This window comes from Marmota flaviventris, chromosome 3, assembly GCF_047511675.1.
Source record: "Marmota flaviventris isolate mMarFla1 chromosome 3, mMarFla1.hap1, whole genome shotgun sequence".
Classification (NCBI taxonomy): Eukaryota; Metazoa; Chordata; class Mammalia; order Rodentia; family Sciuridae; genus Marmota; species Marmota flaviventris.
The window spans coordinates 8,006,491-8,024,905 of NC_092500.1; the positions used below are offsets into that span (position 1 = coordinate 8,006,491).

Below are 18,415 nucleotides of genomic sequence, written 5' to 3' on the forward strand. Positions count from 1 at the left end.
TTGTTGATTTTTTAATCTAATTATATAAATCTTCACCTTTTTGAAACCGAGACTGGTTTTACAGCTCAACAAATGGTCTTAGTGAATGCTCTTTTATGCCTATTTGAAAAGAATGTGTCATCTGCAGTTGTTAGACACATTATTTTACAAAACAAATCTTCATCTTTTGGTAACTTGTTTTATAAATTAATCAGAAAGATTTGTCAATACTTCCAACTATAATTGTGGGATTGTGTATTTTCCTTTTAGTCCTGTTAGTTTGCTTCATTTATTTATTTATTTTGGGGGGTACTGGGGATTGAACTCAGGGGCACTCAACTACTGAGCCACATTCCCAAGCCTATTTTGCATTTTATTTAGAGACAGGGTCTCACCGAGTTGCTTAGTGTCTCACCATTGCTGAGGCTGATCTGAACTCACGATCTTGCTATCTCAGCCTCCTGAGTAGACGGGATTACAGGCGTGCATCCAGCTTGCTTCATGTAGTTTGAAGCTCTGTTTTAGCTACTTATACCTTCATAATAGTTATATCTCTCTGACATACTGACACTTTCATCATCATCAAAATGATGCTCTTTGTCTCTACTAATATTCCTTTGTCCTGAAATCTATTTTGTCTGTATTAATTTAACCATTCTAGTTTTTTTTTTCTTTCCTTTTTTTTTTTTTTTGGTACTGCAGATTGAACCCAGAAGACTGAACTACATACCCAGCCCTTGTGATCCTCCTGCTTCAGCCTCCTGAGTCTCTGGGATTACAGCTGTGCACCACTGCACTAAGCGTTAGCATTCTGGTTATCTTAGGATTGATATTTGCATAGTATGTCTGTCTTGGATATTTTATTTTCAAAATTCGTGTCTTCCATGTTTGACAGTGCTTTTCTGTTAAACAGCATTGAGCCTGGCTATCATTACTACAGTTGGATTTATTTCTGTTATTTTGCTGTTTTTTTTTTCCACTCATCTTTTTGTTTGCCTGCTTTTGTTTTTTCCTTCCCTGTCTTCTTTTGGGTCAATAAAATTTTTTTTAGAATGGGTTTTAATATTCTATCTTAATTCCCCCATTGGCTTTTTAGCTGTACCTATTTATAGTATTTTGCTTTAGGGGTTATGTTCTCCTCAAGAGTGATTATTATTATTATTATTATTATTATTATTTTAGCTTGGATGGATTCAAATTATAAACTCTGCTTTCAGTGGGAAGCAACTAAAATTTCTGCTCAGTTTATTCAGCTTCTAGCTGCTGGTATTTTGCTCAATGTCCTGAGGCCTTCCCCCAACTCAGCCAAGGATTTCTGAATATTTTGTATGTAGATTTTGGGGCTCACACTCTGTTGTTCCTTCTTTTGAAGAACTTCCTCCCATGTTTCTAAATATTCTGCCAGAATCTAAATCAATCATCTTAACCAATAAGGTTGTGGCTTTATGTTGCTAAAGCAATGTGGGTTGGGGAATCCTCAGGTAAAAAGCCTTAACCACTAAATTTATTAATTTATAATTTTCTTTCAAAGACATACTTGTATAGTTCCTGTTTGTGGAAGCTCTCTGGTGGTTTTAAGTAGCTGTCTTATTATTTTGTTCAGATTTCATTACTACTACTTTTGGTAGGTTAATACAACTAATCTATTCTACCATATCCTAAATACTACATTTGCAATCAGGGAAAAAAAACCAACAAACTAATTTTAAAAAACGCGCGCGCATGCATGTGTTTGTGTGTGTGTTAGCTAACATAGTATTTCTAGGCTTCTGAATCTGCTATATGATGAACAACAACAATAACAAAAAGTCTTAGAATACATCATGATTCTTCAAAGGCAGGTAACCTGACCTACAAAAGCCCTGCTTATTTCTTTAGTCATTTATTCCAAGTACATCTATAAACCAACTCATGCTAAGAAGCAGCAGGATATGTTACTTTGTAAAATCCCTACCTGCCATTGACAGGCCAGGTACGGGTGATGTCACTCACATAGCAGGAAAATTCACAACCTCCATCCAGAAGCACCATTTCCCCATCCTAGAATGCAGGAAGAAAAGTCAAAGAAGGTGATCTCACAATTGTAAGCTCTTTCAACTAATCTAAAATATTCATTTTATTTTATTTTAAAAAGCATTGATTAGCCAGGTGTGGTGGCACATGCCTATGATCCCAACAGCTCAGGAGGCTGAGGCCCTGTCTCAAAATAAAAAGGGCTGGAGATTAGATAGAGGGGAGTGAAGGGAGGGGAGGGGGTATGGGGATATAGGAAGGAGAGTAGACTCAAACAGACATTATTACCTTATGTACATATATGATTGCATGACTAATGTGATTCTACATCATGTACAATTAGAAAAATGAGAAATCATACTCTATTTATGTATGATATATCAAAGTGCATAAATGTATTCTATTGTCATATATAACTAATTAAAACAAATGAAAAAAAATTAAAAATATAAAAAAAGAGGGCCAGGGATGTTGTGGTTCAGTGTTTAAGCACCCCTGAGTTTAATCACCAGTAACAACAACAAAAAGCACTGATTGATTGTACTGGGGACTGAACCCAAGGCCTTGAATATGCTTGGCAAGCTCTCTACTGCTGAACTACATCCACAGCCCTTTTTAATTTTGAGATAGTCTCACTAAGTTGACCAGTCTGGCCTTGAACTTGCTATCTGCCTGCCCTCAATTTCCCAAGTTGCTGGAATTATAGGCATGGACAATGCCTGACATAGCCAAAATTTTTATATTTATATATATATATAAAATTTGTACAGATCTTAAGCAAATGGAGTTAAAAGAGTTTTGTTGAATGCATAACAGATGTAAGCACATCCTTGTGCTCTTTCCCAGTCACCCCTATCAGAAACAACAACTTACCTGGTTTTTATCACCATAAATTAATTATGCCTATTTCAGAACTTCTTATAAATGGAATCACAGACCTTATAATTTTTTTCTACCACTAAGCTACATCCCCAGCATTTTTTATTTAAAAACAGAGTCTCACTAACTTTGTCCAGGCTGGCCTCAAACTTAAAATTCTCCTACCTTAGCCTTCCACAGTAGCTGGCATTATAGGAATGTTCCAACACACCTTGCCAAGCAGTGGACTTAATAAAAGAATACATGATTCTTAACTTGTATGGTTATATGGGAAGAAAATCATAAAAGATGTGTTTCCTCAGAGCCAATAAAGTTTTCTTAAAATTCTTCTGACTTTAAAATATGCTTGGTCCACTGCTGTCACCACATCATAAGGAGTGTAAAAAAATGAAATGAGCAGATGCTTTAGAATATAATACTTGGTTCTCTACTAATGGGTTGCTAAGTTTTTAAAAAATATTTATTTTTTAGTTGTAGTTGGATATAATACCTTTGTTTTTATTTATTTATTTTTATGTGGTGCTGAGGATCGAACCCAGGGCCATGTGCATGCTAGGAGAGCGCTCTACCGCTGAGTCCCAGCCCCAGCCCCAGCCCCGAGTTGCTAAGTTTTTAAAAGTCTATTTTCCTTATCTATCATGCAGGCATGTTAATAGTTGCTCCCATCTAACAAGGATAATTCAAGGACAAATGAGATAATATCTGTAAAAATCATTTTTTAAACAATAAAAAGCCTTTTAAAAGGCAGTTGGTGGAAGTGGAAGGTTACTGCATTTTCTACTAGGCCATCTGGACCTTATGGGAGAAGCACTGGGGGCATTTTATGTACCTTGATGAGTTGATTATTCTTCACATAGTGCAAAGTGTTTGACCGATTACCACCAGCAACCACAGGTGGGTAGGCTAAGATGTCTGCACCGCGAGCCCGGCATTCAAATTCAAACTGGAAAACAACACGGTAAGAATTGTGGATGATCTCTGTAGGTCTGCCCCAGCCCAAGGCTGTCTTTAGCAGCCTCTGCCTCCATGCCTGCGCTTACTATATGAGGGTGATTACTGGGAATCTAACCAAACTTTTCATGCTTTTAGTCTTTGATTCTCACCCCATGTACTGTAATCTATTCTATACGTACCCTTTTATTCTCACCAATCCTGTTATTCAAACTTATTATTGAGTCTATTCTTTTCTTCTGAGTGTTTTCTAAATTTCTCATGATTTTCAAATTAAGTCCAGAAGAGGACAGAGAAGACCTATGAAGAATAGTGAGCCAGAGACCCACTGTATAAGGTTACTATTTGTTTATTCTTATTTAGCTAAACAATAAAATATGGCTTATATTTTTAACAACAGCTCTAAAACTACTAATTTCAACCTTTCCAACAGCTACCACTCTAAATGTTTTTGGTAAGTGAAAAAGGATCTGGGTGACTGGTAAATTCTGTCAATTTCACTATGCTCTGGGTGGAGATGTAGACTTGAGGTATCTATCTGCTACCACCCACATGCTACCTCAGATCCTTCTTCCTTCATGTTTACCAAAACAGTATTATTTTTCTCATCTTACACTGTTTTCCTTCATCTGTTCTGCTTTGCATTTTTCTTCTTTAATTGTAGCACTGCATTCATCTAATAAATTACCAACAACATTTAGAACCAAATCCTCCCCAAGGACATGCTATTACTCCCCGAAAAGCCTATTGAATGTCACCTGTAAATCAATGACTTTCATCTCCAAGAGGACCTTCCCACCATCTGAGGCTCACCTTGGCATAAAGAAAGGCCTCTTCCACAGGGGCTTTACTGGCAAACATGGTTTCTATGAAAGCCTGCAAAGAGAAAGGATGATGAAAGGAACACAGCCTTATTTCAACTATGCTGTTTCCTCATACATTCAAAATACTGGATTTCAAACAAAAGACATCTTTCCCCTTTGTTTTGTCAACCTGAGGTTGTGACTAAGTGGGCAGAATACAGATTTCTTGAAGAGAAAAATTACTGCTTTCAGAAATATTTGACTGATGACCGTGGGGCACCCAACCTTCCCATTAGAATGCACACCACATGCTACAGTAAGCAACACAAAGACTGCTCAGGTTGAATGTGTCCTCTAAAACTCACAGTGAAAGTTAATCCCCAGTATGGTGATATGAAGATGTTAGGGCTGGGCTGGGCTCAGTGGTAGAGTTTCCCTAGCATGTGTGAGGCCTTGGGTACACCCCAGCATTTGGGGAAAAAAAAGAAAAAGAAAAAGATGGGCTGGGGTTGTAGCTCAACGGTACAGCATTTGCCTAGCATGTGTGAGGCACTGGGTTTCGTCCTCAGCACCACATAAAAATTAATGAATAAATACAAAGGTATTGTGTCCATCTACAATTTAAAAAAGAAAGAAAGACAGAAAGAAAGAAAGAAAGGTAGGGTCTTTTGGGAAGTGATTAGAATCACAAGGACCATGCTCTCATAGATGGGATTAGCAGATTTATAAAAGGGTTTGAGAAAGGAAGTTAGGCCTCTTTTGCTTTCCTGCATTCCTCCTTTCTGTCCCTTCTACCATGTGAAGACACCTAGAGGGCACCATCTATGAAGAATGGGCCCAGAAAGTAGACTTGTTGTCACCTTGATCTTACACTTCCTAGCCTCCAGAACCATAAGGAAATAAACAGATATTTATCTGTTGCTTATAAATTAGCCAATCTCAGGCACCTTGTTATAGCAGCACAATGACTAAGACTGAAAACGTCTGTAATTTTTGTAACAAGAAGTTATAGCTCCAGTGTATGAAATTATAGATTGAATGGTCTAGTCTACAGCAAGGTTTCCCAACCTTAGGATTATTGACATTTGGAGCCAGATAATTCTTTGTGGTAGGCTGTCCTGTTCGATGTTGGATGGCAGCAGCATCCTACAATTATGATCATCAACAATGCCAAAATACACCCCCTCCCAAGAACCACTGGCCTGTAGTATAACTACATTTGTTAATTCTTTGGGATAGCCACACTTTATTGTGTGTTTTATTTATTTTTTTTTTAAAGGATTCAAGGATCTCATTTTTTTTTTTTTTTGAGAGAGAGAGAGAGAGAGAGAGAGAGAGAGAGAATTTTTTAATATTTATTTTTTAGTTTTTGGCGGACACAACATCTTTGTTTATATGTGGTGTGGAGGATTGAACCCGGGCCGCATGCATGCCAGGCGAGAGCGCTACCGCTTGAGCCACATCCCCAGCCCCTATTGTGTGTTTTCTATTTCAAGGATATATATTTATAATTCACCACTGTTCTTTTTGTTTTTTCCCCAAAAAAGATATTCTTTTCTTTTTGCTGTGCTAGGACCAAATCCAGGGCCTTGCAAATGCTAGGCAAATGCTCTACCACTGAGGCACATCCTCTCACCACAAAAAAGATCTTGTTAAGATCTTCATGACCACTACTGTCATTATGGGTGGGCCGCAGATTTCTCTCAGTTTTCTAGCAGCCAATGTAAAAATGAAAACTGTGTCAGCTCTACAAGTTCCACTGTCTGCTGAATAAGAGCCAGTCAGTTTCCTAGGGATATGATCATATGATGTTATAAGAAGAAAGAAATTCCCTTAAGCTGTTAATACCCTGACCCGAGAATAAACACAATATTCACAGCAATGTTTTAAATAACATAACAAAAAGCAAGTGGAAGGAATATCTGAACAGCTGGCTCCCTCTCTGCTTTCTGAACTTTTCTCAATCATGTTTTCTCTGCAGAGAAGCCTTGACTGACTATCTTGTCTAAACTAGCTCCTTCCATCGCACTTTATCCTCTACCCTTGCTTCCTTTTTCTTCACAGCATCTAATTCCAGATGACTATATATCAAGTTTGTTTACTGTCTCTCCTCAACTGAATGTAGACTAATAGAGAACAGTGACATGTGGACAGGCTATTTTGCTCACCATTTTATTCTCAGAACCTAGAGTGGTGCCTAGCACAAAGTAGTTACTCAATAAATATCTGAGGAATAAATGAGTAATTACAACTAGTAAAAGGATACACATGCGTACTTATATACAAATGTTGAGAGATATACTGGTTAGCATTTTATTTTTAGCATAAGGACAAAAAAAGAAAAAAGTGATAGTTCTAATGAGTTTATTTACTTGAAAGAGGGATTTTTCTTTTCACTGATTTAATTTTGAACTCTTATTTTAGTTTCATTTTATTTATTTAAATGCAGTGCTGAGAGTCGAACCCAACGCTTCACACATGCCAGGCAAGTGCATTACTGCTGAGCCCCAGCCCCAGCCCCTAATTTTGAACTGTTATTGAATGGCACTGGGAATTTTTGAGATCATGGCTCTTTTACATTGCTGTTCAGACTAACCAAGATGGAAAAGCTCCTCTTCCTTCCTAGGTGGATGCCTGACCTCTTCTGTCATAAATGTGCCTACTAGGAGTCAATATCTTCTTCCTGTCATTAATGTGCCTACTAGGAGTCAATATCTTCTCAGATGATTCCAGATATATATAAGGCACATGGTTCAAATGCCACCTGTCCTTATTATGTGCTTGATATCCTTCCTGTAAAGATTAAGGGACAGACTTAATGATGAGTACTTCTTAGGGTTTTCTTGTCCTAATATAGCCTATACTCCCAAATGACACTTGGCCCTCTTACTCTACTAAGTGCTACTTAAATATTTGTATTTTGCTTCTTGAAAAATGTAAAATGCGTTTTTTGTTTTTGCCTTTTTCTCTGAACATGTCATAAACAGGACACATCATGAAAGAACATTGTACAGCTTATGGAGAAGGGAGAGTGGAAAGGAAAAGCATTTCAGTTAAAATTTCATAAATGTGGGCTGGGGTTGTGGCTCAGAGGTAGAGCGCTTGCCTACCATGCATGAGGCACTGGATTCGATCCTCAGCACCACATAAAAAGAAAATAAAGATATTGTGTCCACCTATAACTAAAAAATAAATATTTAAAAAACTTCATAAATGTTTTTAATGTAGGTGTGTTGTGATATGAGAGAAGGAAGGCTGTGACATTCGAAAAGGAGGGGAGGGCTGCGGTGTATCTCATTGGTAGAGCACTTGTCTAGCATGCGTGAGGCCCTGGGTTTGATAACCAGAAACACATCAAGGAAAAAAAAAAAAAAAGGAAGGAAGGGAACTGCAGGTAGGTAGAGAGATGGCAGAAGACTATGGCACATCCCAGAGTTCACTGTGGCTAGAATGTTAAGCACACATGGAAGAATAAGACAAGATAAAGCTCAAAATGTAGACAGCAGGGACCAGATCATGAAAAGTCTTGCATGGGCATTTTGAACTTTAAACCCAGAAACAACAGGAAGCCAACTACCAAAGAACTTGAAGTAGGAGAGGGACAGAGTTGAAAAGATCACTTTGGCTAGGGTAGAGTTAGAATGAGTTATTCTACTGTGCTAGGCACTTTTCATTATTTCATTCTACTTTTCCACAACTCTAGAGACAGGCAATATCATCCTTATTATGGCCCTAGAAATTCGGGCTCAGTGAGGTTTAGTAACTTGGCCCAAATGACACAGGTTGGCATGTAAGCCCAGATCTGTCAAGTGTTTTCCACTATAACATTCTGTCTCCCTAGGAGTGGATTTGGCAACTAATTAGATGCAAGGGTTCGGGGAAAAAATTGTCTAGAATAACTTCCATATTTCTATCTAAAGTAACTGGGTAGATGTTAATATTATCAATAATAAAAAGAATAAAGGCTAGGTATTTATATACAGTGCTGAGAGTCAAGCCCAGCGCCTTATACATGCCAGGCAAGTGCACTACCGCTGAGCCCCAGCCCCAGCCCCTAATTTTGAACTGTTTCTGAATAGCACATCTGTAATTCCAACGGCATGAGAGGCTGAGGCAAGAGGATCATGAGTTCAAAGCCAGACTCAGTAACTTAGTGAGGCCCTAAGCATTTAGTGAGACCCTGTATCAAAATAAAATATAAAAGGGCTGGGGATGTGGCTTAGTGGTAGAGCACTACTGGGTTCAATCTGCAGTACCCCCAAATAAAGCATAATTATTCTTGTTTGGGGGTGGGGTATGCTGAGGATTGAACCCCAGCCCTTGTCCATGCTAGGCAAGCATTCTAACACCAAGTTATATCCCCTCCCCTTAAAAAAATTTTATTTTGAGACAGGGTCTTGCTAAAGTGTCTAGGCTAGCTGGTCTTGAAGTAGTAATCCTCCTACCTCAGCCTTCTTGAGTTGCTGGATTATATGTATATATCACTTCATCCAGGGCAGTATAATTATTTAAAAAAATTTTTTTAGATGTTGATGGACCTTTCTTTTATTCATTTATTTATATGTGGTGCTGAGGATTGAACCCAGTGCCTCACATATGCTAGGCAAGTGCTCTACCACTGAGCCACAACCCCAGCCACTAGTGTAATTATTCTTATGGAAATTATTTTGCCTAGATACCCCCCACCCACCAAAAAAATCTTTTTTAAAGAAATGCCCAGGCTCAAACTTTTGAGATTCTTGCTTCAGCCTCCCATGTCATTGGGATTATAGGCATGTGCCACCACAGGCTAGAAATCAAAAAATCTTATAGAGGGCTGGGGATATAGATCAATAGTAGAGTGCTTACTTTTGCACATGAGAAGCACTTTAACATTTTAATAGAATTGAGAATGTTTAAGGAACATGTTGACTTGTAGCTGGAAGTTATTCATTAAGAAAAATAAGGTCAAATTCCATCTCCCTGGCTGATGTCACTGCTGGTCTGATAAAGGGAATGCCACAAATTACATTATTTTACAACACTTAAAACAGACTTTAATAACAGCATGGCCAGAGGCTGGGGTTGTGGCTCAGTGGTAGAGTGCTTGCCTAGCATGCACAAGGCACTGAGTTCGATCCTCAGCACCACATAAATGTAAAATAAAGATATTGTGTCCACCTAAAAAAAACCCTAAAAAATAAATATTAAAAAAAAAATAGGGGCTGGGATTGTCACTCAGTGGTAGAGTGCTCGCTTAGCATGGGCAGGACCCAGGTTTGATCCTCAGCACCACATAAAAAAAAAATAAAGGCGTTGTGTTGTGTCCATAAACAACAACACAACAACAACAAAAAACCAGCATGGCCAGGGAAAGAAGTATGGAGATACACTGTGGATTTATACCTGATTTTACACCTTATCTAAGACATCTGATCACTGGGCTGATGTCAATTTAATGAGGATCCTTATTATTATACCTCAGATTTGTTCTTAGCTTCCTTATTTTAAAAAACAATGACTTGATGGGGAAAAAAAATCAACGATTCAAAGGAAGATACAAATGCATGCTTATCATTTATGTATTAGTAAGTAATCTTGCTGGTCTGGCTGTGGCTAGAGCACTCACCGACACACAGTGGAAGGTTACTAACATGAGGGAAAACAAGAATGCTTAACTTTGGGAAGATTAAAGGCAGAAGAGAGAAAAGCAGTCTTGAAATGTTGATGTGCTACAGTTTTGCTAAAGTTCTTGCATGGCACTGATCCTGGTCAAGGCCTGAAACACATTGACTAGTAGTGCTGCAAGGAGTTTCAGAGCAGTTTTTTCCCCTTTGGTACCAAGGATTGAACCCAGGGCGAACAACTGAGCAACATCACCAGTCCTTTATTTAAATTTTGACGGGGGTGGGGGGGTGGGGGGGGCGCGTGTGGCTGAGGCTGTATGTAACTGTACGTAGAGTGCCTAGCACATGTGAGATACCGGGTTCAATCCTCAGTGTCACATAAATAAATAAATAAATAGGTCTAAAAATTGCTGATACTTCCAGAGCAGTTTGTATCAGCTTGTCAGTACTGATAACAGATAAATGCTTTGAACTTGGTCTTCATGAGCTCTCTGAAGAACTTTGCTATCATTCAAAGAGAAAAATACCTGTGAAACAAAAACCAAACCCCCCTGAGATCCCATTTTAGGGTCTATGGTTCTGAGGTGTTGTACTCACGCACTGATGGCTCCTAATCTGTGAAAGAAAATATTCTTCTTGGTCCTTACCTAGAAAGGAAAATGGGAGCCTGCACTTGGTATTCCTGGGTCCCTTACTGCAAAATTACCATTGACTGTAATACATTATCTTAACTTTAATGCTGTTGTTATATTACACTCTTTTCCTATAATAACTGTAAATCTGTAAGCTTTGTCAGTGAGTCTTTAACAACTGAGTGTTGTTTAATTGCTACTATTAGTATAGTTATCTTTAGAAGTAGGAATGCTTAGAAGACGCCTAACATTATTTTTTACTGAATTAAAATTCATATTGCATAAAATTAACCGATAAAAGTAAACAATTCAGTGACTTTTTAGTACATTTATGTTTTGCAATTAAGATCTATTTCAAAACCTTTTCTTTACCCCCCACCAAAATTGGAATATTTAATTCACACTCTATCATCCCAACCTCTAATATCCTCTGAGCTATCCTATGTATTTACTTGTTCTGGGTATTACATATAAATGGACCAATAGAGTATGTGAGCGTTGTCTGTCTTCTTTCATTTCACATGTTTAGTTTTCAAGGTTCATGCACAATTAGTGTTCCATGGCTGAACAGCATTCTACTACACAAGACATAGTCTGTTTATTGGTGAGTATGTGGGTTGTCTGTGCACTTACTTCACTTTCTAACCAGTAAAGTACACTTTCTCTGCATCCTCAACAATACTTGGTGTTTTCTGCTTTCTTAATATAACAGCCATTTTGGTGGGTGTGAAATGATTGTCTCATTATGGTTTTATTTTCCTAATGGCTAATGATGTTGAACATTTTTTCATACATTTATTGGCCATATGCATATCTTCTTTAGAGAACTACCTATTTAAAAAATCAAGTTATTTGTCTCTGTGGATAACTGTAATATGAGTTCTTTATATATTCTGGATACTAGACCTTTATCAGATAATGATCTGTAATATTTTCTCCCATTCTGTAGTTTTTTTCACTTTCTTGATATTGCCTTTTCATGTAAAAAATTTCATATTTTGGTGAAGTCCATTTCTTCTTTGTGGCCTTTGCTTTTGGAATTAAATCTAAGAATCCATTGGCAACCAAAAAGTCATGAAGACTTACTCTATGTTTTTTTTTTTTTTTAAATATTGATTTTTTTTTTAGTTGTAGTTGGACACATACCTTTATTTTACTTATTATTATTATTTTTTTATGTGGTGCTGAGGATCGAATCCAGGGCCTCGCATGTGCTAGGCGAGTGCTCTATCGCTGAGCCACAACCCCAGCTTCTTACTCTATGTTTTCTTCAACAAGTTTTATAGTTTTGTCTCTTAAGTTTAGGTAACTAACCCATTTTGAGTTAATTTTCATATATGACGAGAGGTAGAGATAAAAATTTTATTCTTTTTGGTGGCACATGCCTATAATCCCAGTGGCTTATGAGGCTGAGGCAGGAGGATTATGAATTCCGAGCCAGCCTCAGAAACTGGGAGGCGCTTAGCAAATCAGTAAGATCCTGTCTTCTAAATAAAAAATATCAAATAGGGTTGGGGATGTGGCTCAGTGGTGAGTGCCCTTGTTTCCCAGTACCCCCCAGCAAAAAAATTTTATTCTTTTGCATGTGGATATCCAGTTGTCCCAGCACATCTGACTCATCCCAAACTAAAATATGGCTAAAGTGTTATTTTGAAAAAAAAATTAGAGATGATAAAAAAAGAATTAGCCAGGCCATTCTTGGTTTGAAGTAGCACATGTTTTGAAACTTAAGACTCTAGAAAAGAGGATTTGGAGGGGAAAAGGAAAATGATGGAAGATCTGCTAAAATATTCAGTGTGGTTACTGCTGTAAGCTATGGCTAAAAGGAAGCTCTGGATCCTTTACGCGTTCTCTCTTTGGTCAACAGATGGCGATCTAACCAAAAGAAATCATTTTTGATGACTCAGTTAATCTTATGACACAACTAAAATAATTCAAGTGGCACACTAAAATTAGAGGATGAAAAAAACCTTTGAGCAAGGGGTTGTTATTCAGTGAAGGATATATAACTTAAGCAAATAGCCCAATTGAGGGGCTGGAGGTATAGCTGAGTATCTGAGCATATGCTTAGTATCCACAAGGCCCTGGGTTCAATCCCCCAGGAACAACAAAAATCTCTATCTCCTGTTTATTGTCACAGGACAGTTTACCATAGACCTGTCTTACCATATTAGGTCTAGGTAAGACAGGGAACCTAAACCTAATATGAATGGCATATTAACTACATTTTCTTATTTTATTTTACTTTCCAGCCCTTTCTACTTTTTTATTTTGAGACAGGACCTCACTTAGCTGTTTAGGGCCTCACTAAATTGCTGAGGCTGGTGTTGAACTTGCTAATTCTCCTGACATGGCCTACCAAAGCTGCTAGGATTACAGGAGTGGGCCACCACACCTAGCTTTTTTGCTATTCTTATTTCTCTGTTATCTGGGTCTTACTGACCTGGACAGACTGCTCTTCCCAGAGTAGACATTTCCTACAGAGAAAAAACAACCTTGCCTAGAGCACATATTTGATATACAAACTGACCCCTAATCCATAACCCCAGACTCCTTTTATCAGGTTCCTGCAGTCTGGGACACTAACTGCTACTCTAAATCATCTGAGGGCCTGGCCCAGGAAAGCTAGGGAACATACCTTTAGTGATATGAAATGACTGAAAGAAAGGCCGTGGCAGTAATGTGCTGAATAATAACATATACCACTGGGGCGCAATGAAGCTCAGATTACTAATATTACTCTGGTTGTCAACAGCATAGTCCCATTTTCCTGTAGTTAACCAATCTATTCTCTTCTCATAAGAATGGACAGCTCAGCTTAGCAGTTGAACTAGAAAGTGTATTTCAGTGGGAAGAGTGTGGGTTAAAATTAATGATAAATTTGACTACTGTAGTAATCATTTCATTATTCATACTATGAATCCTGTCAGAAAATGGAGTTGCTTGTATCAGTTGTAACAAATAAATAAAACTGGATAATTATCACAAAAGACTGCCAGAACCACAATCATGCACAAAGGCCATTGCAACTGTTGCATAAGGAAACTGTTCAACTTTAGTCTGGCACTGCCCTTATTATGCAATCCCTGTGGCCAAGGATTACTGTTTCAAAATATCTGATGTAATCTTCTGCATTTTTCCTTTAAAAACTTCCCCTTGCCTCAACCTCTTTGAATATACTTATAGTTCAACTATGGCATGCACATTCCCAATGCAATGAACTACTGTTCTCAAATAGATATCATTAATCTTCAGAGAATCTCTGTTATTGAGGTTGACAATATACACAAACCTTGTTGTTCATTTAAAATATGGAAAATAAAAATAAATGAAAAATTAATAATAAATGGAAGAAAGGTGAGATTGTTACTGCAGGGAAGGGAGAAAGTCAAGGTGTGTTTCAAAAGCTCAAGAGATGCTTTGGGTGCAAGAGATGCTAAATTCATGAGAGTAATATTTTCTCTTAGTTTTGACTCAGATGCCCCTTAGAGTAAAGGTCTCTTATAAAAGCTCCTCTTCAGAAAGCTCAAAGGAAGATGTGGACAACAGCCAACCTAACAAAAACACTTCTAAGAGTGTCATATTCTTTAAAATAGCAGAAGAGATAGGAGTATTTTCTATAAGCATATGGAACAATACAAATGAGGCTTTGTCTTTTGTTTTGTTTTTCGGTACCAGGGATTGAACCCAGGGGCACTTAAAAATTGAGACATATCCCCAGCCCTTTTTTTATATTTTATTAGAGACATTGAGCTCTAATTGAGCTGCTGAGGCTGGATTTGAACTTACAATCCTCTTGCCTCAGCCTTCCCAAGTTGCTGAGATTACAGGCATGCACCATCATGCCTGGCTAGGCTTTGTCTTTTGATGCTTGTTTTACAGAATGCATCTATTAGTAAGGACTCATGTTGGGAAGAACCTGTAAGACTATTAGAAAAACACTGTAAATGAACGTTAAATAGCCATTAATTGTGATGATAAAGGTTTTTAAAACATATCAAAATGTGATGGTAGAAAGTTATCTACTACCCTGTCCCATTTGTCATAATATGAGTAAAAAGAGTAAAAATTAGCTATCTGCTTTGTTATTATGGGTGGCGGGACAATCGGGTCACTTGGCTTACTGACAAGAACTAGATATAACTTGATGTTTCTTTTTCTCTTTTTCTTTGAGAGAGAGAGAGAGAGAGAGAAAATTTTTTTTTTTATTATTTCATTTTTTAGTTTTCGGTGGACACAACATCTTTATTTGTATGTGGTGTATCGAATCTGGGCCGCAAGCGCGCTACCGCTTGAGCCACATCTCCAGCCCCAACTTGATGTTTCTGACATTTCAAATTTCAAGGTGTATGTATGATCATGGAAAGTGCTATGGTACATTTAAATCAATCTATCCATGTGTGATTATCATTCATATGACCCATGCCTAGGGGACTCCTAACAGCAACAACATGTCTGTTATTGCCTTATCCAAAGTAAGTAAAATTTAGTGGAATTAGGAACTGGGCTAGCAATAATTGGCTAGGTAGATTTGGGAGTTTTTGGTTTCTTTTTAGAAATGGTTATCATTATGTTGCCAAGCTGGTCTTGATCTCCTGGTCTCAAATAATCCTCTTGCCTCAGCCTCCCCAGTAGCTAGGACTACAGCCACTACACTCACTTTGGATATATTTTCTTCTTCTTCGTTTTTTTTTTTTTTGGGGGGGGGCAGGTACTGGGGGATTGAACCCAAGGGTGCTCTGTTACTGAGCTACATCCCCAGCCCTATTTTGTATTTTATGTAGAGATAGGGTTCTTAATGAGTTCTTAGCACCTTACTTTTGCTGAGGCTGCCTTTGAATTTGTGATCCTCCTATCTCAGTCTCCAGAGCCACTGAGATTACAGGTGTGTGACACCATGCCCGGCTCAGATAAATTTTTTAAAAAAATTTTTTTAGTTGTTGTTGATGGATCTTTATTTTCATTTATTTATATGCGGTGCTGAGAATTGAACCCAGTGCCTCACACATGATAGGCAAGTGCTCTACCACTGAGCTATATTCCCAGCCCTTAGATTTTCTTTTAATAAGGAAAGTCACCCAGATGAAAAAGATCTTCTAACATAAACAAGGTGCCTTAAATGCATCTGATTCCAAGAGTAAGGACAATAGTGGCAAGCAGAGTGCTAACAAAATGTGCCTTACAATTAAAACATACACTAAGATACCATGCCCAAACCACCCTGGCAATAAGAGGAAGAGCAACTAACTTTGATGAGTAAAAGATTCCCCTTCAACTATGGCATGCTTATTTCCATTAAAAAGAAGGCAGATTTATGGCTGGGTATAATGGCACACACCTGCAATCCCAGTGATTGAGGTAGGAGGATTGCAAATTTGAGGCTAGCCTGAGCAACGTAACAAGACACTGTTTCAAGATGAAAAATAAAAAGGGTTGGGGATATAGCTTAGCATTATAGCATTACGGTGCCCCTGGGCTCAATCCCCAGTATCACAAAGAGGGGGAAAAAAAAAAAGGCAAATTTGCTGCAAGGTATTGAGCAGGTCTCTAGATATGTTCACTAAACATACTGAAGTCAAAGCTAGATGTTCATCTGCCTATAATGTTAAGTATATAACCTGAAGGTGCCCAATGAACCCTAAGAACTTGTGATTTTTGTAACTCGGAAAGAACTTTTTCAAGTTGGGCCCAGTGAAGAATGCCTGAAATCCCAGCTACTCTGGAGGCTGAGGCAGGGGGATTAGAAGCTGAAGAGCAGCCTTGGCAACTTACCAAAACTCTATAAAATTATAAAGGTCTTGGGGATGTAGCTTAGTGATAGGGTGCCCCTAAGTTCAAACCCTGATACCAAAAAAAAACCTTTTCAATAGGAACCATACCTGTGATGTCAGCTTCCCAGCAATCTGCATTCTCTCAATTTCTGCAGAAGATTTGATTAGCCGGAGGCGCTGTACCAGATGCTGAACACCCCGAACCTTGTTCTTGCTCCTGGCTTTGGCCTCAGTCACACTCTGCATGTAGTCAGAATGAAGCTGTGCATGAGAAGGCTTCATCCAGTCATACCAAATGATGTTCGACTCAGCTTAGAATGAGAAAAAAAAAGAAATTCAAAAAATAAAATTAATAGGCCAGGCATGGTGGCACATGCCTGTAATCCCAACAGCTTGGAAGGCTAAGGCAGGAGGATCATAAGTTCAAAGTCAGCCTCAACAAAAAGCAAGGTGCTAAGCAACTCAGTGAGATCCTGTCTCTAAACAAAATGCAAAAAAAGGGCTGGGGATGTGGCTCAGAGGTTGAGTGCCTGAGTTCAATACCTGGTACCAAAAAATAAAATAAAATAATATTAATAGGAGTTGGGGGATGGGGAGAGGTCAGAGAAGAAGCACATGCCTAGCACTTATGAGGCCAGAACGAAACAAAAAATAAAAAGAAGAAATGCCATAAAAATGATAAATGGGGGCTGAGGTTGTGGGTCAGTGGTAGAGCACTTGCCTAGAATGTGTGAGACACTGTGTTTGATTCTCAGCACCGCATATAAGTAAAGTCCATTGACAACTAAAAAAACATTAAAAAAGATATCTTTAAAAAAAAAATGATAGATGGGGAGCTGGGCCTGGGGCTCAGTGGTAGAGTACTTGTCTAGCGTGTGTAAGGCACTGGGTTTGATCCTTAGCACCACATAAAATAAATAAAATAAAGGCATTCTGTCCACTTACAACTACAAAAAATAAATAAATAAATAAATAAATTAAATACAGCTTTATCTTTATTACTAGTTGTTAAAGAACAATTATAACAATTATTCTCTACCACCATTATTGATCCAGAGTACTGCTGAGTAACTGCACACAAAATAGATCAGAAGAAAGTGCTCAGATCATGATTTTATGTAAAAGAATCTCATCCCCTCACAAAATAATCTCAGTTCTACTGGAACAAGTTCTTCTCTCATTTTGGAGCAATTATTCCTTGTTATAACACTCGAGTTCATAGGCGGGCATGGTGATGAATGCTTGGAATCCCAATGGCTCGGGAGGCTGAGACAGAAGAACCATGAGTTCAAAGCCAGCCTCAGCAAAAGTGGAATGCCAAGCAACTCATTGAGAACCCATCTCTAAATAAAATACAAAATAGGGTTGGGGATGTGGCTCAGTGGTCGAGTGCCCCTGAGTTCAATCGAAGGAAGGAAGGAAGGAAGGAAGGAAGGAAGGGAGGGAGGAAGGAAGGGAGGAAGGAAGGGAGGGAAAGAAAGGAAGGGAAAGAAAGGAAGGAAGGAAGGAAGGAAAGAAAGAAAGAACTCTACTTCATAATATGTGTATCTCTCCTTTTCAACTTCTACATATTCTTTTTGTAAATAATACTTTTAACTTCTTTGTGGGTACTGGGGATTGAACCTAGGGGCACTTTTCCACTGAGCTACATTCCTAGCCCATTTTTATTTTGAGACAGGGTCTTGCTAAATTGCTGAGGCTGGCCTTGAACTTGTGATTCTCCTGCCTCAGTCTCCTGAATTGCTGGAATTACAGGCATCACCAACACACCTGGTGTTGTG

At 38.3% G+C, this 18,415-nt stretch overlaps 1 protein-coding gene across 2 annotated transcripts in view; it reads right to left on the minus strand.

Annotated features, from left to right (window-relative positions):
* The window catches only part of Xpnpep3 (X-prolyl aminopeptidase 3), an 82,282-nt gene that overhangs the window by 38,874 nt on the left and 24,993 nt on the right, over positions 1 to 18,415 (minus strand). For both annotated transcript variants that reach the window (XM_071609453.1, XM_027927264.3), the window contains exons 4-7: positions 16,743 to 16,945; positions 4,636 to 4,698; positions 3,701 to 3,814; positions 1,934 to 2,019 (exon numbers count right to left, since the gene is read on the minus strand). In XM_071609453.1, the coding sequence (XP_071465554.1) occupies positions 1,934 to 2,019; positions 3,701 to 3,814; positions 4,636 to 4,698; positions 16,743 to 16,945 (466 nt within the window). The remainder of the gene's footprint in view (positions 1 to 1,933; positions 2,020 to 3,700; positions 3,815 to 4,635; positions 4,699 to 16,742; positions 16,946 to 18,415) is intronic.